The sequence below is a fragment of the Leptonychotes weddellii genome, chromosome 11 (genome assembly GCF_054177405.1).
Source record: "Leptonychotes weddellii isolate Sample4059 chromosome 11, ASM5417740v2, whole genome shotgun sequence".
NCBI classification, from domain to species: Eukaryota; Metazoa; Chordata; class Mammalia; order Carnivora; family Phocidae; genus Leptonychotes; species Leptonychotes weddellii.
The window spans coordinates 82,455,825-82,478,174 of record NC_138379.1 but is presented as its reverse complement, the minus strand read 5'-3'; the positions used below and the strand labels follow the sequence as shown (position 1 = coordinate 82,478,174).

Sequence of the window (22,350 nt, the reverse complement as noted above, 5' to 3'; positions counted from 1 at the left end):
ATTTGGGACTTTTTCTTTTAATTGACTAAAGCTGCATATACTGAAAACAAAAACAAAAAATTTTTTTCCATTTTGTTTTCACTTTTTAAAAAAATTCAGAATAACTCCAATTTATTTATTTATTTATTTTACTTCAATTTAATGGGGACTTTCTCCATGGAAGAGTTAGTCCAAAGTTTAAGAAACAACCGAGGCTCTCTGTGAGCAAGTGGTGTAGTATGATGTGGAGAGCATCATGGCAGGGTGGCCTGGCGGGTTCTAGATTATTCTGGACTACTCTAGACTTAGTTCTGTCTATCAGAAACTACCAGGGTGACCCTGGGCAAGTGACAGAGCCCCAAAGGTCTTCAGTTTCCTCATTTGTAAAATGGGGAGAATGGGTCAAGGGTGGAATTCGGGAGATCAAAAGTTTCTAACAGGTGCTATGAGATGTATTATAAACTGGTCTGCTGTGTGTGGGGGTGAGGTGAACACACACATCCACATTCAGGCCCATGAATCTCTATGCCCAAACCCTCATCTAGACAGGCCCTCCTCTATACACCCTGACATATCACCCCCACACACTCCGTACAGACACACAGACACAGCCCAGCATCTCTGCCTCTCACCATCCGTCTCCTTGGTCTTGCCAAAACCTGTAATCCAGCAGGTCTCATTGAGGCTGAAGGTCTGTCCGTGCATAGGGAGGCAGGCGGGGTGGATGTGAGCTACAACAAGACATCGAGACATCAGAGCAGGGACAAGGCTGGAGGTCTCAGCTGGGGTGGTACTGTGGAGGGACAGGGTGCCCATGTCCTAGGACCCTCCCTCCTTGCCCCCCAGCGTGGTTCTGAATCTTCCAGGGCCTTGAACTGACCAGGCAAGAAACTCAGTCACTTTATCTTGACCCTCTGGCCTTCAGGTTGCTGCTGGAGTTCCCTCAAGCATCCTGATCTCAGTGGGTGCTATGTGGGCAGAAGCATATGCCTTGGAAACCCCCTGTGCCACACCGATCCCACGTGGCCATAAGTCTCTCCCTTCTAAGAGCGGCCTTCCCGGCTGAGCCTCCTCCATGCCTGTCCATCAGAGGAAGGAGGAACAGCAGGCTAAGTCCCAGGCATTAGCACCATGGCATGTCAGCGATGTGTCCAGCCTGGTTTGGGGAGAGCACCCACATGTGGGTCAGGAACTAAGGGACTCCCTCCAGGTCAGACAAGCTCCCCAAGTGGGAAGAGCACATCCCTAGAGGCACAGACCACAAAACCACTGCTCCCTTGCCCCCATGCTCAGAAACATTTAGAAGGCGCTGTTGTACATCATGTCACAGCTCCCTCTGAGGACTGGGATCTTTACTAGGGCAGGGACCACCAAACTCCACTTTGCAAAATGAAAATATCAGCTGATAGAATGTTTGCAGTGTTCTCAATTGTTTGTTATGCTCACCGCAGCTTCCTGCACCTAGAACAGTGCCTGACACATACAAAGTGCTCAACAAACATAGAAAGGAAGAAAGGAAGGAGCGACACAGAGGAAGGGGGTGTGGGAGAGGGAATGAATGCTAGATTCTTCTATAAATTGGGCTCTAAGTATCGGGGTCTAACACATTGGTCTGCTAGAGAGTAAACAAACAAACAAGAAATGAAGGAATGGCATCAATTATTAACCAAAAAATGCAAAACATAATTTCTTAAAATATGCTCATTTTTAAGAGGTAGGGTCTTAAAAAATATATAACACGGTTCTATCCTCCACTCGTTTTTATGGGGGAATTAAATTTATCAGTGAGTTTTCACAAGTTTTCTCAGATAGTACTATGACTTGAAAGTGCTCAGTCCACCAAGGAGTTTAAGAAAATCTACCCTGATTTCTAAACCAAAAATCAGGGCACATGGTCTGACCATGGGACTATATAAATCTAAGCTGTGATTCTCAGACTAGAGGTGTGCTTCCTGCCCAGGGGCCTATCAGAGTCTGGAGAGGGACTGCCATAGTCTGAAAAGCATATGCAATGTTATAATAGCTTTCATTCGGTTTTACAGATTACTTAATTTGATTGGGAATTCCAAATAACATTAAGTGGGGTCGGGGTGGCGGGACATCTGGATGGTTAGCCAAATGGAGTCTGGGTTTGGCAAGGTTGGAAAGGCCTATTCTGGTCCTGCAGACTGCCCCCTCTTAGCTGGGCATGAGGGGCAGCGCATGGGCAGAGGACCGCCCCTCGCCTTGCAAGTCCCAGGGCTCCTCAAAATAGGCTGGTAGGCTAGAGCGGAGGAGGAGTGGCGGGGAGGCTGGCCCTGGGTGGGCGTGGCCCTGGATGGGCGTGGCGCTGGGCCAGCCCCGCCCAACCGAGCTCAGCCGCCGTTTCCTCCTCCTCACCCCACAATGACGACCTAGTGTCTGACTCAGGACCGACACCGCCTCTGTAATTAATGTGCCAGGAAAGTTCAGCTCGCAGGCTCAGAGCACGAGAAAGTCTGGACTAACCAGAGAGCCCTCCAAGGCTTCCAGAAAGCCCAGTCCACCTTAGCGATCCTTCTTCAGAGAAGCCCCATTTGTGCCACCTCGGCTCCCCCAGCTGTTCCCGCCCTCAAGTCACTGACCTCTACTGACTGCGCGTCACCCAGTTTGTTCTATTTGCAACTGCAACTGCAGAGCGCGCTGCATAGCAGCAGACACACACTAAGTATTTGGTAAGTGCACACATGAGTGAGTGAATTAATGGATGAAACCCTCTTTGATCCCCGAACAGCTCCCCTAACATTTCCGCCCTGTGGCCAAAACTCGTCGCAATTCACTGTCTGAACTCTGAAAGTGTGCTCGTTTTGTGTTTCCAACTGCAGTGATCCCAATTTGCCAGCAGAGAGCCCAGCAAGAACAGCATTGCTCCGGAGGCAGACCCACCTGGATCCCATCCTGGAGCTGCCGCTTAGTACTCCGTGGCCTTGGGTAATTTTCTCTCCCTGAGGCTCCATCTCCTCAAATGTAAAATGAAGCTAATAATAGTACCTGCTCTACAGGATTGGTCGGGAAGAGTCAATGATACCGCAGTGGTAAAATGCCTACCACAGTGCCCAGCCCCTGTTAGGTGCTCAATAAATATGAGTGACACAATTCGATCTATTTATATTGGTTAAGACCAGTATCCAAGCCTTATCTCTGTCACCAACTTGCAGTGTAAGATGTGTCATTTGGGACAACCTTATTTCCAGCCTCTGGGCCTCAGTTTCCCCAATGGTAAAGTAGAAGAGTTCCATTAAATGATCCCCAAGAGCCTTTGGCTTCCACCATGCTGAGGCTCTGGGACCCCAAGAGGGGTCTATGGACACGGCAAGGCTGGGCCCTGAGGGCTACCTGGAAGAGCCGGCGTGGCTGTGACTCACCAGACAGGGTCAAGGGCTTGGAGAGCCGCATGAGAGCAATGTCATAGTCGTCCTCCTCGTCTGTGTAGTTGCCATTGATGATGATCTGGGAGACGGAGGCTGCCTCAGGCAGCTGGAGCAGGTTGCTGGTGCCTGCGTAGACCTTCCAGCCCTCCAGAATCTTCTCCTGGGTCCTGCAAGAGCCCCAAGGGAGCATGGTCCGGCTCCACGTCTGGTGGAGCCCCCTGGCAGCCGCAGCACCAGCTTACGGGCAACGGGATGGACCAAATGACCTCGGAAGGGAGCCCTCCTTCTTAGCCCGGGGCTCCAAAACAACCCCTTTTCTCCAAAAGCCCATCCTAAACTGGCCACCCAGCCCCTCACAACAATAAAGAGGAGTGATGGGCACAATCTCTGAGCATTTACCCCCCACTGTCTCCTCCGTGCACCACCAAGCTTCCTATAGGGTGGACAGGTCACAGCTCAGAAGTATTATCCTCAGCAGAAATGGAGCTGTAGACAGGACAAAGTCATCTGCCAAAGACTCACTCACTCCTGGGGAAGCCAGTGCCCCTGAGGCCTTGTCCTCAGAGCCCTTTCCTGCCCCCCAGCTAAAGGGACAGGCTGATGGCACCGCCCTCCCTGCGATCCCCATCCCTCAATTCCCTATTCCCGGGACAGCATTCCTGATTCCTCAGGCTCCTCTCCTGGAAGTTCGTGTTGCAGGAAGTGGCAACAAGCCCAAAGCCTCTATTTCACCCCGTTCTTCAGGGACAGGCTCCCAAGCCCTTTTTTCCTGCCTGCCTCACTCTCCCTCCGGGTCATCCAGGTTGTTTTCTCATTCTGGGCCGCGCTCAAAACAAGTAGCCCCAGTGCACAGTCCCAGGACCAAACAGCAACTGCAGATCATGGCCCTGACCCTGGGGGCCTGGGCTCACAACCAGAGCCCTCCTCCGCAGAGACAAGTCAGTCTGCCATCAGCCCTCCCCGGTGCTCCCCCGGGGCCTGGGCGGCATGGCGTCACCCGCCCCTCGGGCACTTACACGAAGAAGCAGTGGGCGGCGGTGAGCACCCACTGGGCGTCGATCAGCGTGCCCCCGCAAATGTGAGTGGTGCCATAGTGCAGACTGACTTGCCAAGGCCACTTGCTCTCCGGGGCCAGCGCCCCTCCCACGATCCGCCCCGTCATGGCCCTCAGTCCACAGTCTGGGGAGAAGCAGGCAGATGAACCGTGACCTCGGCTGCCCTCCGAGCCACTCCCATGCTCCCTGGGCGCGGCGGGGCAGGCTCGGGCAGCCCCTTCCTAGGGGCACCCACCCGCCCGTGGACACAGCGTTGCTCACTTAATCTGACATGGCCCGGCTGTTTCCTGCCCAAGCAGAGCTCCCATGTGGTGAGTTGGATTTCTGGGATCACCCTGTGGGAAGTTGCATCCCTGGCAAGTTCCTCTTTCCTCCCACTCATTCATTCTTTCCTGAACTTTGACAAATGCTCACTAAAGTGCCTGAAGTTGGGGGCACTGTGCCAAGCATCAAGGTCATGATGGTGAATCCCAGGGCTGCCATGCTGTGCAGGTGGGTCTGTGCCCATATGGTTCCCCAGTGGGTCATTTAGTGCTACTGGGGACCCTGTATGTACCCCCAACGGATGTTCTGGAGTCATCCCCCCAAAATTGTGGACAAGGAGGGCAGTCCTTGGAGTTTGTTTGGACGGTGTCCTTTTTGTCTTTGAAGGGGGAAAAAGGGAAGAACCAGCAGCGGTCTGAGGGGTGGGCACTCTGTCCATAGCCCCGTGCCCACCCGCTCAGGGGAGCACCCCCACCTGGTCATTCCTGAGAACACAGCACTTTTAGGCTGGTTAACAGCTTGGGCTTTGGGGTCAGACCCAAGGTCAGATACCAGCTCCTTACCTACCAGCAATCTGTCCCTAAGCAAGGCAAACATTTCAGTCTCTTATCAGTTAGTGGACAGTAAAGGCACCTGCCACATGAGAACCAAATGCAATTGTTTATCAAGAGTCAGTAAGAATCGAATGTACTCGGTAAATGTTGGCCCTGGATCTAGTTCCGCATCTGTTGATATGGGAGCTTTCCGCTGATCCAGACTAGCCCTCCCAGTCCTCCCCACACCCAGAATCCATGAGATTTGAATGGCTTCCCCCATATGAACAAGGTTGCTGGGCTGAGCAGAGTCCGGAGAAGGGAAAGTGCTACCCTGAGTCTATCCCCGTGCCTTACAGGGACCCCAGCCCCGAAGCAGGCCTGCTGGTTAAGACCATCTTCCTGTGGGACCCCCAGGGCTGGCCATCTCCCCCAGAGGGGTCCCACGCCTCTGTTTCCTCACTCCCACCCCACAGAGGCCACAGTCCAGGAGGAAGAGCATCTTCTTACGGGAACACTGGAGAGAGATATACCGCTGGGAAGGGCATTCAGACCTGCACGAAGGGACACAGAAGATGGGAAAGGGCACATTAGATACCTCCTCCAGGAAGCCTTCCATGATTGACTCATTCCAACTTCCTGTCCCATTTCCTTTGCATATGATAGAGATTCTGATCTCCCTCCCAGAGAGACAGACCCTTCTAGTGCTTCCTCCAGGAATGGAGATGGCTCAGTGCAAACCATCGCCACCCTTGTCCCCACGCCCCAGTTTTCTTATGGTAGATTGCACACATTGGGTAGATCCATGTCCTTTGAACTCATGACTTCATTGTCCCAGCATCTTTCCAAAGCTGAACAGGTGGCCTGACCCTCCTGGGCCAGTTCCTCAATGCTCCACAGGCAATGCATCTTGCAAAACACCTAGCACAAAGCAGGCATCCAGGCTAGAGCTCGTTCGCTTCTCTTCCCTCCCCTCCCCATCCCTTTTTCTCTGGGAGCCCGGCTTCTCCTTTCCCTCCCCAAGGTGAACACCGCTAGCTGGTGGAGCACCCCTCAACCTCCCCGAGTGGGATTGGGACAAGGGCGGGGCTGCAGTGCAGAGATGACAGATGGTGTGGCCCAGGGCCTCCCAGCCAGGCCTCCCTATCCCTGACCACATGCACCTGGCCCTCTTCCTGCAGCTGCTTCCCCTCCCCCGACTGACCCCAGTGATGTTTCTCCCTCCCCACCCCAAGCCCACTCCCTGCAGCAGCTCCCAGTCCAAACACCTGGCGGATAGGTGGCCCCAAGGTCTATTCATGGTCCCTGACCACCAGATGAATGCTTGGGCCACCCCTGACCTTGAGGTTCTCTTTGCACCATGCTTCAATAAGAACTTGCAAGTCAGGAGTTGGGTGGCAAATGAGGACTATTTCTGGGATGCTCGGGACATTCACGATGGACTCCTCCTGGAGGCTGGGTCCCAAAATGGCCAAAGGAGAGGGACTCCCTGACTCAAAGCACCCCATCATCTCCCTGCTCGCGGGCAGGCAGCCTGATCCACACCACCACACCTGTAGAGGCTTTCCTGGAGGGTGGAGTTGTATTTGGAGATTGAGAAGCTGCTGGCAAGATCCCTACGGGCCACCTCGGTCGTCCGGTAAGAGCTGTAAGGGAGGGAAAGAAGGATGAGTCCCCTTGAGACAGGCTGCCCCCTTCCCGGTGCCCCAGCTGCCATTAGAATCTTGCTGGCAGAGGACAGAGGCGGTTAAGGCCCAGTACCCCCAGCCCCCACCCGCGTATTCCACCACTGTCCCCACTAGCCCTGTGCACTGGCCCAGGACAGAGCAGCATTAGCACCCCCTGGGGATTTGTTAGAAATGCAAATTCTTGGGTCCTCTTAACCCTAGATCTCCTGAATCGGGAACTCCGTCCGGTTCGATGTTTTAGCAGGCCCTCCGGGTGATTCTGATACACAAGCGAGTTCAGGAAACACTAGCCGGGCCCTTTTCCAGCCAAGCTGTGATCCATGGGCCAGCAGTAGCAGCCCCCCAAACCTGCTGAGCCAGACTCTGCATTTTAAAGATTCCCCACGTTATGGCTTTGCACATGAAAGTCTGAGAACCTTGTACTCGCTTACTGGACCTCAGACCACAGTGTACGTAAGAATCACCTTGGGGCATTTGTTAAGCAGGTTTTCAATCCTAATGCAGAGATTCCTATTTGGGGGTGCATTTTAACAAGCACCCCCAGGGGATTCTGATGTGGCTGATCCGTGGACCACTATCTGTGTGGCACTTCTGTGCGTTTCTAGAACATGGTGCACCCTTGCATGAGAGTGTGCATTTTGCACATGCTGTTCCCCTCCCTGGGGGCTTCTCTGTTCCCTGCTCTCCGCCAGGTGCAGTCAGGCACCCTCTCTGTTGCGTACCCATAGTGCTTTGCACAGGTCCTTATCATTACACATAGCATTATGCTGTGGTTGTTGGTTTAAGCCTCTCTCCCCCACACCATACCGGAGGTTCTTGAAGGGCAGGGGGATCTTGTCAGGGTGCCCATGGTCTCCGGCACATATCAAACCTCAATTACGTGCTTGGAATAAATGACACTATCTACTGAAGCCCAAGGGAAGTTCAGATTTGCATAAGGTCGTACAACTCAACAATTGAAGACGTCTGTCTTCTTCCAGCCAGATCCCCTGACTCCCCTCTTACAGATCGGAATTCTGAGGCTGGAGTGAGGGCAGAGGACAGGTTCTAAGTCCTAGCCTCCGAGCCCTGGTTTTCAAGGCGCTGCCTCGACAGAGAGTCCACAGTGACCGCCTAAACCCTTCTCCCCACAACCTCACACACATTGGTGAACCCCAAAACTCGGACCAAGAGGGAAGATGGAGTTGGCTATGTGGCCTGGAGATAAAGGGAAGAAGGGGGGACTCCTTCAAGCGGGAAGGCTGTCCTAACCCTACTCCCAGCTCCACCCCCCAGCATCTGCTTTGGTGTGAAATCTTTAGAGCCAAAGATTCTTAAGACTTTACCTGGCCACACCTGCCCATCTCCTTCCCGCTTGGATGAGTTCCAGCTCAAGCCACAGCTGCTGGAGCTCAGAGCCTGAGCCTCTAGTTCCCGGCTGGGAGGAGAAGATAAGACCTGCTCAAAGCCTACCCCCTTCACAGGACCACCGTGATCGTTAACTGTGACCACGGCCACAAGGCCACTTTGATGCTCCTACTGCAGATCTCCAGATCACTACTCTGGCCCCGTGGGAACAACTTGCCCCCAGACTTGGGCTCCCAGGGCCCTTTGAATAGCTCAAGAGCGTCCCGAGCTAGTGCCCTCAGCCCTGGTCCTCAAGAGTCTTTTTAATGAGTTGCCCCCAGTGAGCCTGAAGGGCCCTTGCCGAGAGCCCAGGACGTCCCTGAAGCTGGGACCCATGGGGGGAGGTTTACCTCAGGAAACCCAGCTGCTGACAGGTCTTCTCTGAGTAGGAGTCATTCCAACTGTCACTGCAGATGGGAAGCCACTGATGGGAGGATCCGGAGTAGACTTTAAGCAGAGACTTGTCCCAGTCAAACCTCACTGCCGGGCAGGAAAAGGGCAGAGCGGGCTCTCAGCACCCAGGTCTTGAGGAATGTACTGAGTTAGGCTCTGAGACGCTCCTATCCTGAGGCTCCTCGTTGAGGCCTGGGGAATGTCTGGGAGCAGCCAGGAGGTACTGATCACCAGCCAGGGCTCAGAAGCCCAGGATGCTCAGGAAAGGCAGAGCCAAGGCAGGGGCTGGGGCAGGGCAGAGAGCTCTCTATGCCCCGGGGGACCATTGCTGGGAAAAGGGAGGAGCACTGCCAGGAGCCTTCACCCCAAGAAGGCAGCGACATGCCCGAACAAGAGAGTGGCATGGGGAATAAGGTCTGTGATCTGACTGCGTGTGCAGTCAGAGAGTGATGTGGTCGTGGGCAATGACACACACAAACACACAGGGGAAATGCTCCCACAGACACCTACATCAGGGCTATACATCGGCAACGCACCGAGAAACCCCTGAGGGTCAGAGCGCAGAGAGATCTTTGTGCTCATCTAGGCTAGCTCTTTACAAACTGACCTTTATGAAACCGTAGGGGTGCCAAGTCAGAGGTCACCTGCTGGGGCCTAGAAGCGTGGGGCATGGGGACAGAGCTCTGGACCCCACACCTGCCTCCAGCCAGAGTAGCTCTATTTTGTCTGATACTCGGGAATGGTCAGATTCTGAGAACCACTGATCTTGTCCAGTTCACTCATTTCACAAATTAGGAACCTGAAGCTCAGAGAAGGTAAGTGACTTGCCCGAGTCACACAGCACTCAAAGCCAGGTTTCAGACCCAGGTCTACTATGACCAGAACCCAGGTCCTCTGACTCTCTGTGCATTGCCTCCCATTCGAGCTGATACGCAGTTTGCAGTCACCAGAGTGCATGCGCACACACGCGTGCACACACACGCGTGCACACACATGCACACATTCAGGCAGACATGCACCCATGCCCAGCTCAGCATCCTTACCGCAGCCCAGCTCATCACTCCTCAGCTTACAGTCCACGGTCCCATCACAGCGCACAGCATGGGGGGGGCAGCTCTCCACCGGCTCCTTGTACTTGATCCCCGTGTGGCCCCGCCAGAAATAGACTGGAAAACAACAAAGCAGACAGCTGGGTCACTGCCAACCCCAGGAAGACAAGACACTGAGCAGCCCGAGGCCCTGGGGGTTCTGAGACACCGACCTGCAATCCCTCTTGGACTCTGGGGCTCTCTTCCCCCATCTGTATGGAGAGAAAGGCTGCTCAGGAATGCTCCGGAATGCTCCGGAAAGCTCCTGCAAGCAGGGCAGCACCAGGCAGACTCAAGCAGCCACCCAGAGAGAGAGAAAGAGAGGGAGGGACAATGAGGGAGGGAGGTGTGGAGGTGGGTACAGCTTTGGGAGCTCCCATGCCCTACATGGGCCAGAGTGGCGACCAGAGAAAGCCCTCCTCCAGAATCCCAGAGCCCCCCCCCTCTCGGAGCCCCTCTGGCCTCCCTTCTTCTCTGTGCTCTGAGGGTCATGGCAGAGAAATTTCTGTCTCCAGCGTCCACACGCTCAAGCACTGCCCATGCTGTCCTCTCAAAGGCTGTTCTTTCGGTCTCAGAAGCTCCTGGATTTTCCTCCTCCTCCCTCTCCCCTACACAAGGGATGTCCCCTTTGCTCAGCCCCTGCCCCATTACTTGTCTTTATGCCTTTAGATGTCTTTCCTCTCAAAGAGCAAATCTAGGTGGCTGATTCCCAAATGGCCAAGTTTTACAAACCACCTGGGAAAGTCAGCCCCGTGACTCCCTGCGTCTGGAACACTAACCTCTTCTCAAACTAGGGATCCCATCCCTCCTGCCAGAGACACCTTCCCTTGGGTGCCCAAGAAACCCGAGTTCTACCTCCTCACCCTGCCCCTCATCCTCAGCCTGACCCCCTGCTTCTCCCGCCAGCCCTACCACGCGCTCAGTCACCCTGCTCCTTCCAGACCCAGACACCAGTGCCCACGGGGCCACAGCTGGAGGGCCCCCCTGATGGTCAGCAGGCTTCAGGACATGTGGTGAAACCACACTGTGACTCTAGCTCTATCCGGGGGGCCACCCTTGGATGCCAACTCATCCCTCCATGGGTCATTCCCGACTGCTCTCCCATGACTGCCAGGGGGTCCCCGGAGCAGTGCCCTGTGCGGGAGGGGCAGGAGAAGCAGGGCAGCGCATCCTGGCTGGAGGTCCACATGGACACCACGTGGCAGGCATCGTGACAGCGATGCCCCCACCTTGTCAGGCAGGTGGGGACACCGAGGCTGGGGAAGTTAATTTGTGTGGTCACACATCTGGCAAGCGGCAGAGCCAGGATGCTATGGGGGGCCATGCCCTTAAGCAGCACGCTACTTCCTCGTGCTCCATCCTCTTCCTGGAGCAACCCGGGCCAGCCCGGGTTTCTGCACGGTCACCCACCCAGCTCCTCCCCACACCGTGCCACCTCTTCAACAGAACCCTTACCCCCTGGCCTGGCGTTTAAAGCTGTCTACCATGTAGCTCAGCCATGCCCAGCCAAACAGAGAGCCCAGGTCCCCCAGCACTCTTTCCCTCGCTGGCTACGCGGGTCCCTTCGTTCTCCCCATGCCGACCTTGCCCCCCTGCCCCCGACATTTCCTGCAGCTGCTCGTCCCGCTCAGATGCCCTGTCCACGGGCTGTCCCATCCTCCAGGCCGTCACCTGACCCTTCGTGAGCTGGTCTCTGCCACCCCGGCCCACACAGCTGTCACATTTCTTCCTGACGGTCACATTTGGCCTTAATTATTGCCATCTAGATCCCTCAGGAGCCTGGACTCTCTTCCGAGGACAGGGTGGCAAGGGTCGTCCTTCTGCCCCCGCAAGGTTCCCCACTGTGCCGGGCCCGTGCCAAACCCAAGAACACTTTATCCCATTGTCCAAAAATGCCCAAGAGACTTTCCCTAATCCGTGTTTATATGTTTTTTTTTTTTTTAAATAATTAGCGTATATAGATTTTGTGCCCCGCACCGTGCCATTATGTCACTTACGGCTCATAACCCCGTGAAGTCTTTATGAGTGCTGACGGGGCACGTGGTAAGTCAAATGCACTGAAGGAACTGAATCCCATCTGAAGATGCAGAAACGGAGCTCAGAGAGGTTAACTAACTCTCTCAAGCAAGATGCACAGGAAGTAGCAAGGATGAGGCCCGAGCCCGGGTCCTCCTAACCCAGCGGCCTGGAGGGGGCCTGGAGGCCCCTGTGGACTGTGGTCCCCGGCCTTTTGCGGGAGTGCCTGTGGGGGGCACTGTAGCCAGAAGAGTGTGTGTTCCCCACTCCCGTCTCCCTGCGGCGCGCCCCCGTCCGCAGACCCCATTCCGCCCGGCCATGGGCCATGACCAGAGCCCGCCCCTGCTCCCTCCGTTAAACTCACGGAGAATGATGAGCGACACCACGAGGGCGATGAGGAGGAGGACACATCCGATGAGCGGCAGCTGCTTCTGGCCCTCCTGCCAGGTGAACTTGGGCAAGCTGATACCTAGGAGCGGGGCAGCAGCAGGGGAGGGTAAGGCTGTTGGAGAGGGGTCCAGTGCAGTGGAGGAGGGGAAGGAAACAGTCTGGCCCGGGAGGGCCCCATGGGGACCTCTCCACTCCAGAATGCGGCAGCACCCCACCTGATGCCCACAGCTCCCTTTAGCGGAGCATCTCCTCCGGGCCAGCCAGCCACATTGGCAAGTGCTCTCTTGTGGAATTCTCACAGCAACCGTGTGAGCTGGACCTTATCGTGCTCATTTGATAGATGGGGAAACTGAGGTTCACAAAAGTGAAAGAAATTGCTCGAGGTTACTTGGCCAGCGAACGGCAGAGCAGGGAGTCAAATGAAGTGTGTCTCGTTCCAAAAGCCACACCAGAGTGCCCCACCAGCCCCTGAGAGGGCAAGACTGTGAGAGGGGCCCCAAATATGGGACGGTGGGGACAGTCTGAAGCCCAGCACGAGAGGAGGGCAACATTGGGACGGGCAGACCCACTATTTCGTTAGGGGCAGGGCCAGCCCCAAGGCCCATCTGCTCGCTCTGACTGCCAGCAACTGAACCAGGTTAAGTCGGGTTGGAAGGGTGGAGGTCAAGAGTGCCTGCCTGGTCGGAATCTCTCCATTTCCTCCTCAGCCCACAGATGCGCCCACAGTCAGGACCCTGCTCCAAGGCCAACCCTCGCCTCCCGGCAGACCCATGGAAAGGGCTCTAACCAGAGTCCTTGCTCTCGAAATCTGCCCTATGACCCGCACTGCGCAGCCTCCAAAGTTACAGCTGCTTTGTTGGTCCTGGTTTCTTCTCCCCGCCCCCCAAGGCCCCCATTTTCCACTGTCTTGGGCTTGCACGTAATGGCTTCTTTCTGCCCCACCTCCCCAGGCCCCCCACTGCCCGCCCCTGACCATTCCCCGTGCTCCTCACACATCACTATCCAAGGAGGAGAGGAAGAGAAGAGAATCCCAACTCTGAGATTTCGTCCCCGCGCATCGCCTCCTTCCCTGTTCCTCTTGCCTTCCCTGCAGTGTCCCCCTTACCTGGGCTCTCCCCAGTGGCCCTGGTGGCTGGCGCTGACCTGGCAGGAGATGCCCGGATGGGCACGGTCCCCAGTGGTGTTGCTCTAACAAGGTACACTCTCGTCGGAGAAGATGTCATGGAGGCTGACTGGGCAGACAATGACCTGGAAGGGGATGCCCGGGCCGGGGACGCCCGGGCTGCGGACGCCCGGGCCGGAGACACCCGGGCTGGAGACGTCCTTGCCGGGGAAGCATTCTGGAAGCAGAGTGAAGGGCATCCTTCAGGCTGCTCCCCTGAGAACCCACCCAGCTATCAGGTTTGCTGAGCCAGGAGATCCATGCTCTGGGGCAAGCAGCTAGGTGGGGAGCAAACACTGCCCCCCATCACCACCATCACCACCTCCCCACTCCTGGCAGAGAAGCATCTGAGAAGAGAGTTTCCCGGGATGGAGCACAAGTTCAAAGAGCCTACACCCCCCACCTCCCTACAGTCTCTCCCCATCACAGGGACCTGCAGAGGTGGGCAGAGGGCAGTGGGCCATCTGCCTGGGGCTTGGGGGGCCCTTGCTTGGGCTACATGTGTCTAGGGACCCTCCCTCTGAGGGTGGCTCAAGGAGATGTGGTCCCTGGGGAGGAAAGTGATTGCTCCTTCCGCCCTCTTCACTTCTACACCCCCCACACCCCTGCCCTTTCCTCTTGTGGGCGTCAGACTTATAAAACCCCATTCTTACTATAAGCTGTCATCAAAAAGTGTGAATAGCCCTCCTTAAGAAAAGCCCTGACCTGCCTTGTAGCCCACCATTCTCAGTAACACCAGACTTGTCTCGTTCACCCACGCACCTGCACGCACGCATGCACACACATGCGTTCACTCACCCATGCACCAGAGGCAACATCAAAAGAAGGTACAGGCAGGGGTAGGAGTCCACCACTCTTGGACAAGATCCTTAACCCGACTCAGCTGCAGGTGGAGTGGTTTGCTCGCCCAGATTTAGCACTCTAGTGGATGGTTATAGAGGACCTCACGTGCTCTAAGAGCTTTATATGTATTTACTCACTTAATCCTCAGGACAGAATTGCTCCCATTTTGCACGGGGGAAACAGAAGCAGAGAGACTAAGCAATGTGTTCAAACTGTCAGAGCTGGAGAGGGGCTGGGCCAGAGCATGAGTCCAGAAAGCCGGGCTCGGAGGCCAGCTCAACCATGAGGTTTTGCTGCCTCTCTGAGGAGGGACGCAGTTGATAATGCAGCATCCAGTCTTACTAGGCAGTCAGTGAGCGCTGGTCCTGTTCCTTCCTGGAAAGTGAGCGTTTGGGGTGCTCTAAATCTAAGAGAGAGCCAGAGGGCAGTCAGGGTGGAAAGGAAGCCTGGTGGGGCCCCCAGTCCCTGTCACCTCCCTCTGGCCCCTTATGCCATCCCCACCTCTTCAGCCCCCTCCAGAAACCCCAGAGGCTGCAGGGGGAGCTGGGACTGGATCTGGCCCAGGGGCCACATTTGACCGTCATCATCATTCCTGCTGGGAGCTGACTGGCCCCTCAGGAGGGATGGTGAGGGCATCACACCTGTGCTGGGGACCCTGCGCTGGGCCACCATCGACAGGGCTGTGCAGGGGAGACAGGCTCTGGCCCCTGGCACCTGTTTCCATCCCTCACCTGCCAGTGTGCTTGACATTGGACATTATTAGTAAGCCAACCGGTTAAGAAAAAGTCCTCCTCGTTAGAACATCGACCCAAGTCAACACCATCATCCCCACCAGGCAAGGGTTTCTTGTTTGGTTTTGTCATAATTGTTTTAAACTCCCTTTTCTAAGAGTCAGAGGTAATGGATTTGGTCACTTCCTCATTGTTCTGGAAGCTGCAAAATGAATTCAAGGAGGAATCTCGAGACCCTGACCACGCTCAGCTTACCACCGGGCGGGACCAGGAGCCATTATCCCAGGGAGTTGCTGGGTTACTTAACGGATGTGGGTAAATACACGTGGATCCAGGTGCCCCTGCGAGCCGAGCAGGGACACACTTGTGTGTGTTTAGGGACCAGAAGGGCAGCTGCCACTGCTGCTGACCCAGCTGGACCAGAGCTCGGATTCCCCGTCTCATCCCCATTATCTAGAGACTAGATTTCCATAAAGTGAAGACAGGTGAGCCCCTAGACACTCCAAGGGAAACAGGACTGGGGCTGTGGGCAAGGAGAGGTGGAGAGGCTATGTTGAAATATAGCACCCATCGGCTGCTAGCTTTGTCTTTGGAGTCAGGCAGACCTGGGTCTCCATCCTACACCCAGCAGTGCGACCTCGGGCAAGACCCTTAACCTTCCTTTTTCTTTTTCTTAATCTTAGAATGGGACTAATGACCCTGAGGATTCAATGAGATAAAATAGGAAATGTCTTGCCTGTGTCTGGCACATAGCAGCTGGGCAGGAAATGACCATCTCCCTTCGCCTTTGCATTAGCCCACACAGCGCCCACCTCGCTGAGATTTAACAGCCGTGGGGCATGACCAAAGGGCTGAAAGGTGGTGGGAGCTCATCTTAGGGAGAAAAGAGGGTGCTGGACAAAGGCCAGACTGAGGTCCTTCAATGACAGAGACAAACCCAGGCTGTGTAGAGTCTGTGCTTCCCACCAATGGTGGCCCAAGGCTTGGCACCTGCCCGGGACCCTGGCACTGGGCACCTCAGCTGGCCTGCCCACCTTCCCTCCCTGCCCTGCTCACACTATAAGCCTTCCCCGCCTTTGGGGGCACATTCCCACTATAGGATACAATAAAATGATAGTAGTTCACCATGTACGGTACTTGAGAATTTACAATAAGCTTCCACATCTGTGGTCTCGTGGGGTTCTCACTCCAACCCTGAGAGTTTGGTGTTTTTAGAAGTCTATTTTCCAGATGAGGAAACCAAGGCTCAGGGCTCAGAATGCCCAGAGTCACACAGTCGGGATGCTGCCCCAAGCCTGCAAGTGTCTGAGGCCCCTGCCCTCTCAGGTCAGCAGCAAAGCCCCCAGCACAGCCTTCTCTAGCTGTGTACACGGGGCAGTTGGTCCGCATTCGTGACACGGCCTGAGAACAGGGACCTGGGGCCCCGCGGCTGGGAGCACCATGGGGAGCCTAGCAGTGGGGACAGTGGTTCTACAGCGATCTCAGTCTTATGGAGCTTTCTGGTGGGAATGGCAGGTGGGTCCTGGGGCCTCCCAGGACAGGAGGGCAGCGTGCCAGGCATCACGCACTCTCTACACCAGCAGGTGACTCTGGGCCAATGACCCCACCTCTTCACGCCTCCGCTTCCTCATCTGTAAGGTGAGCCAATCACCCTGCTTCAAAGCAGTGTAGTAATAGATGCTGTATGTACGGTAAGGACTTGGTGACCATGAGCTGTGACAGTGGGTGTTTATCTGTTAGAGACGCTGGACTTGAAGTAGAAGAATCTGTGTTCAAATATGACTGCATCCAGGGACGCCTGGGTGGCTCAGTCGGTTGAGCGGCTGCCTTCGGCTCAGGTCATGATCCCAGGGTCCTGGGATCGAGCCCCACATCGGGCTCCTTGCTCGGCAGAGAGCCTGCTTCTCCCTCTGCCTGCCTCTCCCCCTGCTTGTGTTCTGTCTCTCTCTCTCTGACAAATAAATAAATAAAATCTTAAAAAAAAAAAAAATATGACTGCATCCATTCCTGAATGGGCTGCCCGGGGGCAAGTAAGGGAACACTTCAGTCTGTCTCCATGCGTGTAAAATGGGGCTGACCTTGCCTCCTTCCCCTGATAACCGCGGAAGAAACACGGAAGAGCCTAGTCCGTAAATGCGTGTCACACCGTAACAAAGGCGGCAGCCCATCAGGCACTTAGCTGGATCCTGTTTCAACCTCATCACAGCTCTTGACGACTGGTCTTGTTAGCCCCATTTTATAGATTTTGAAACTAAGGTCCTGGGAGATTCAGAACATGCCCAAACTCACCTCTCGGGGCTGAGTGACAGGGCTCGTATCCTGACCAGGCCTCCCAGGAGTAAGTAGAGTCTGGACCCACGGTATCACGAGAGCCCCCAGTAACTTCCTGCACTTCCTCGAGGCTGACAGCTCGAGAAGAGCGTCCATACCCATTATTTCTTGTGGTTCTCACAGGGCCTCGCCAGCAAGCTGGGCAGGAACTATGACCCCCACCAGCCTATCCTTGAGGAAACTGGGGTGCAGCAGACTAAACAGCATGCCCAGAGCCCCTGAACTGATTGGCAGGCTTGTAGGGATTTATCATCACCTTCAGATTCACATTCAAGAGCTCAGGCTGTCCCCACCGGAACGGGACCCCATGGCCTGGTCCTGCTACTGCGTCACCATGGAAGGAACAAAGGGGCCACAGCTGGCGGAGGCCCCGGGGGAGACGGTGGGAAGGCTGCAGGGGGGCAGGAACAGTGGGAGGGAGTTAGACCAGAGGGGTAGCTGGTGGGGGGCAGGCATGGTGGGAAGCTCAGGGCAGCCAGAAAGAGAGAGCAGGGGCCTCCTGAGCCTTGCTCAGCCCTCTCCCCAATGCTGGTTCCATCTGTACATAGATCCCAACATGCCCACCCACGGCCTCGGCCCATAGGAAGCAGGGAGGAGAGTCCCTGGGGAGGTGAGCTGAGGTCCAGGCAGGAGACCCCCCTGGGTCCCTCTTCTCTGAGTCTAGAGGGAGCTGGGGCAATGTAAAATGGGACTCATCTTGGGCTCAGTACCCAAGGGGCCGGAAGGGGGTGAGTCGTCCCCAGATTCTAAAGCTGCTGCCTCTGAACCTCAGCAGCCCGTGTCAAGTCTTCCCAGAGCCGGGGTGTGGGGGTGTAGTCATGGAGGGGAAGCTGGGCATTGGGGGTGGACAGGGCAATATCCAAGAAAGAGCTGGAGAACGTGGAGGGCCTGGTCTCAGTAGAGCAAGCACTCTGGTGTCTGAGCCGGTGGGAGGCACGTGCAGAGATTTGGGCCACGAAGACCAAGGGCAAGAGAAGAGGCCTGACCCCAAGGCCCACATGACAGCTGTTCACGGAGAACCATGAACCCCAGCAGGATGGACGGGCAGCCCCAAGACCAGAGGAAGGCAGCCTCCACAGTGAGGCCATCTGCCCCATCCCCCTGACTCTGAGCCTCAACCCGAACCATCACAGAACACTGGGAAGAATCCACTTTTTCAGGGACCACTAGAATAGATTCCACAGCCATCCTTTACCCCTTTCATGGCCTGCCACCCCACCCGCTGGAAGTTCTTCCTGATGTCTGACCTACTAGAGCAGTAACTCATTTCCTTTCCTCCATTCTTGGGGAGCAACTGCTGAGACTCCAGCCTCCCTCGTGGTGGCATGGCCTCACCCTCAGAGCAGATGCCTTGAGTAGGTGGGGGAGAGGGCAGGAGACTTCTTGCCCAGAGCCCCAAGATGCAAGGGGCTGAGCCCAGACCAGAACCATCCCGACTCCTGGCCTTTGCCAGTGAGCAGAAGACCCTGCAGTGGAACTCAGATGACCAACTCCAGGCTCTCCACAACCTGTCTGCAGGCGAGAGGCCCCTCAGCCCATCTGGGGGCAGGTGGACAGGGCAGAGCCAGGGGGTGGGTGACTCTGAACTATTTCCCTGGCCAAGCACTGCCAATCATTGTTTTTTTTTGTTTTTTTTTTTAAGATTTTATTTATTTATTTGACAGAGAGAGACACAGCAAGAGAGGGAATAAAAGCAGTGGGAGTGGGAGAGGGAGAAGCAGGCTTCCCACCGAGCCGGGAGCCAGATGCGGGGCTCGATCCCAGCACCCTGGGACCATGACCTGAGCTGAAGGCAGACGTTTAACGACGGAGCCACCCAGGCGCCCCACACTGCCAATCATTCTTTCCTGGCCCTGCCTCTCCTCCCCGCCAGTCCCTAGGGTGGTCTCCGGGGTTCACCCGTGGGGTAATACATTTGTGAGCCCTCACTGCTTCGCAGAGCTTTCATGACTCCCACCTGCCTTTGCATTCCCAGGGGCCCCTACTCACAACAGGCCCCCCGAGGTGCTCTGAGGCAGGAGGTGGCCCGGCTGGCAGGCAGGCCGAGCAGGGGTTCACAGGGAGGCAGTGAGCAATGAGCCAGAGAGAGGGCTGAACGGAGCAGCCCCTGGCTCTGGGACGCTTTCCAAGCACTTCCCTGAATAGGAGTCGATAAGAATTATTATTCCCATTTTACAGGCAAGGAAGTGGAGCCCTAAAACATTCATGCGCTTTCCTCGGAGTCACTTTGGTACATCTTACATTGCAGAATAGAGACTAAAACCCACGGGCCCTTGCACCTAGGCCATGGCCCTCTGTGCCACAGCTGCCAGGGGGAGATTGCCCGCCCCAGGCTGAACAGGACATTCTTATGGTTTCCTGTGGCAGACTCTGTCCCGTAGGCCCTTACCTGGTTGGGGACGGCAGTGAGTGAGCAGGGACCCCAGTGGTCCTGCCCTTGGCCTCTCTGCATCTCCTGCAGGTCCGGCCAGCCGTGCCAGGAGGGAGAGGGGTCCTCTGCCATGCTGAGCCACGTGGCAGCCACCTCACGGATTGCTTGGTTTTGTGGCTACCGCCAAGGATTGAGCTCCAGGCTTTGCTTAGAGACTGTTCTCCAACCTTGGGGGTGGCCTGAACTCCGGGACAGAAGCACCATGGGCCTCTCAGAGCCCCCGGCAGGCAGGGAGAAGAACCTAGCAAAAGGCTCCTGTGGGAATGTCCACCTGGGCAGCAGCAGCGGTAACACGACTTCAGGACCCAAGGGCAGGTCCACCAGGGCCCGTTCAAGGCCAGCCAAAGCTGGCAGGGCCTCCCTCCTCTGCCCTGGGCCATCCCTTCATGCAGCCTGCACCCCAGGGCAGGCCGGGCAGATCACAGGCTGTCAGAGCTAGAAGGAGCTTGAAAACCCTCTAGTTCTGGTTCCTTTATCCTACTGATAAGGTGATTAAGGCCCAGAAAAGCAATGCGACTTGCCTAAGGGCACATAGCTAGTCGGGGGCAGTGCTAGGACCCCAAATGTCATCTTCTGGTTCCTGTCCTCAGGCTCCTGCCCATCACTGTGCTCTCCCAGTGCCCCTTACCAGGCTCCCACGGGGAAGGACTCCTCACCAGACTGAGGCGCCTGTGACAGCTTCTCTCTCCCAGAGACCCTGAGTATCAAGGATGTTCGGAGTGGGGGGCATAGGCAGGACCCTAGCCTGGCCCCCCAGCATTCCGGGCTAGGCAGGAAGAGATGCCTCCAGTCCCCACCGGAAGCACTAGAAGTTCCCAAGAAAAATCAGGAGCTCCCTTTGGCAGGACCTAAATGGTCGCCATGCCTGTCAGGACGCTGAGGAGCCCCTGGGCTGTGGCAGGGGAGGCCTGAACCCATTCCACTGTGGACCAGACTGGACTGAACTGGTCTCCAAGGAACTGGTTTGAACTGGGATGGAGTTCAGGATCATGCTTCTTTCCCATCTTTACTGTCCAACCCAGGCTTCATTGTACCTCCAGGTACACCGGGCTTCCTCCTACTCCCCCCTCCCTGAACCCAGAGAAATTCCACAAATGCAGGCTCCCCCTCAGAGCACAGGCAGTCTCCCCAGCATGTCCTTCCACCCTCCTTCCAAACTGGGGAACCCCTGGAATCAAACTGGGCCCCAGACTCAGAAGCCGAGCAGAGGCCTCCCTTGCTGCAGGCTTGGGAGGCACAGGGGAGTCTTGCTTCTGCTCCTCACTGTGCATGACCGTAAGGACAGTTGCATCCCTCTCTGGGCCTCAGCTCCCTGGTCTATAAAAGGAAGGGAGCGGACAGTCGGCTGTTTTCAAGCAGGGTTCCCAGAGCATGAGAGGTTCGGTGGAAATGCCTCCGGGACCAGGACCACTGTAGCAGGGAAAGGGCCTGGCGTCCTTCACCTCCCCGCTTCAAACAGAGAAGACCCACTTGGCAGTTGTGTACAATAGGTCCACACATGGTTTCATTTGAACAAAAGCGGCTGCTGCTATAAAGAACTTGGAAATTACTGGCCTGGGCAAGCCCCGATGTTCCTTCTGGTTTACGATGCCTCATGAAAACGCCTCGGGGAATCCCCGTTAGACCAGCGTCAAAACACCTCCTCATCCATTCATTTGTGTATTCATTCATTCGTTTGTTCATTCATCAAAGAGTTTAGAGAACATCGAGGACCTACTGCTGCCAAGGAAATGATCTCTGACGGCCCAGGGTCTTGTTGCCTCAGTTTCCCCCCATGTGCTTTCTATGCCAATGCTGTGGCGTGGGGACACAGTTCAGGGCTGGTACCTCATGGAGGTGCCCTGGACAGTCCTGTGAGGGGAGCCACACTCCACGTGGTCCTGCCAGGGTCCTGACAAAGCCCCGGGTTCCCCGTGCTGGCTTCCCTCGTGCCTCCTCCCAGCACCCTGGCCGCCTCGCTGGGCCCAGTCCACCCCGCTGTTGCTATACCAAGAGGCAGCTGTTTTGCCAAAACAAGACACTTAAGCAAAGTGCCTATTGTTACATCAGCCGGCCTTCCTGCCCAGCACCCCAGCCTGGAGCCCCATACACATACTCCCACACATTCTCGTTCACATTTGACAAGTCACAGGGACAAATCAGGGGGAGGCAGGGTGGGATGGGCCAAGTGGAAGGTTGCGTAGCATCAACGACAACATGGAACAGAGAGGTCTCGTGTGAGGGCAGCGTGCCTGTAGGGCCAAAGGGCAGGTGCCAAGGGTCTTGAGGGAGCCTGCGCTATGGGGTTGACGGTACAGTGACCTGAGCCTATTGGTCTGCCATCTTAGGAACATGCCCTCCCCCTGAACCCACCCTGGAACCACCAGCCACTCTCAAGTCCACGACATCTGTGGTCTTGGACTGTTTGAGAACCTGCTCTATTATAAGAAAACCCAGTCTACAGGGGATTGCTGCTTTAGCAGTGGGTCTACTCAGTCTTTCTTTAATAAACATGGCACTTCTGTAAGCATTAAATGTGATACCTCTTGAAAAATGTGATACCTCTTTAAAAAAAACACAAAACACACACTATTGTTAAAGAGCAAATGCACATATCCAGTGTGGCGCACCTGTAATCCCATTCCATATAATTCCGAAGACTGTCATGGAACCAGAAAGGGGCCTGGGGTGG

General features: G+C 55.7%; 1 protein-coding gene across 1 annotated transcript in view; it reads right to left on the bottom strand.

Annotated features, from left to right (window-relative positions):
- Positions 1–14,858, bottom strand: part of TMPRSS13 (transmembrane serine protease 13) — a 27,351-nt gene extending 12,493 nt beyond the window's left edge. Inside the window, exons 1-10 of the mRNA XM_081797359.1 lie at positions 14,688–14,858; positions 13,287–13,521; positions 12,156–12,260; positions 9,731–9,853; positions 8,645–8,774; positions 6,774–6,866; positions 5,731–5,774; positions 4,385–4,547; positions 3,363–3,535; positions 612–710 (exon numbers count right to left, since the gene is read on the bottom strand). Coding sequence (XP_081653485.1) covers positions 612–710; positions 3,363–3,535; positions 4,385–4,547; positions 5,731–5,774; positions 6,774–6,866; positions 8,645–8,774; positions 9,731–9,853; positions 12,156–12,260; positions 13,287–13,521; positions 14,688–14,858 — 1,336 coding nt within the window. The remainder of the gene's footprint in view (positions 1–611; positions 711–3,362; positions 3,536–4,384; positions 4,548–5,730; positions 5,775–6,773; positions 6,867–8,644; positions 8,775–9,730; positions 9,854–12,155; positions 12,261–13,286; positions 13,522–14,687) is intronic.
- Between the last annotated feature and the right edge of the window lie 7,492 nt (positions 14,859–22,350).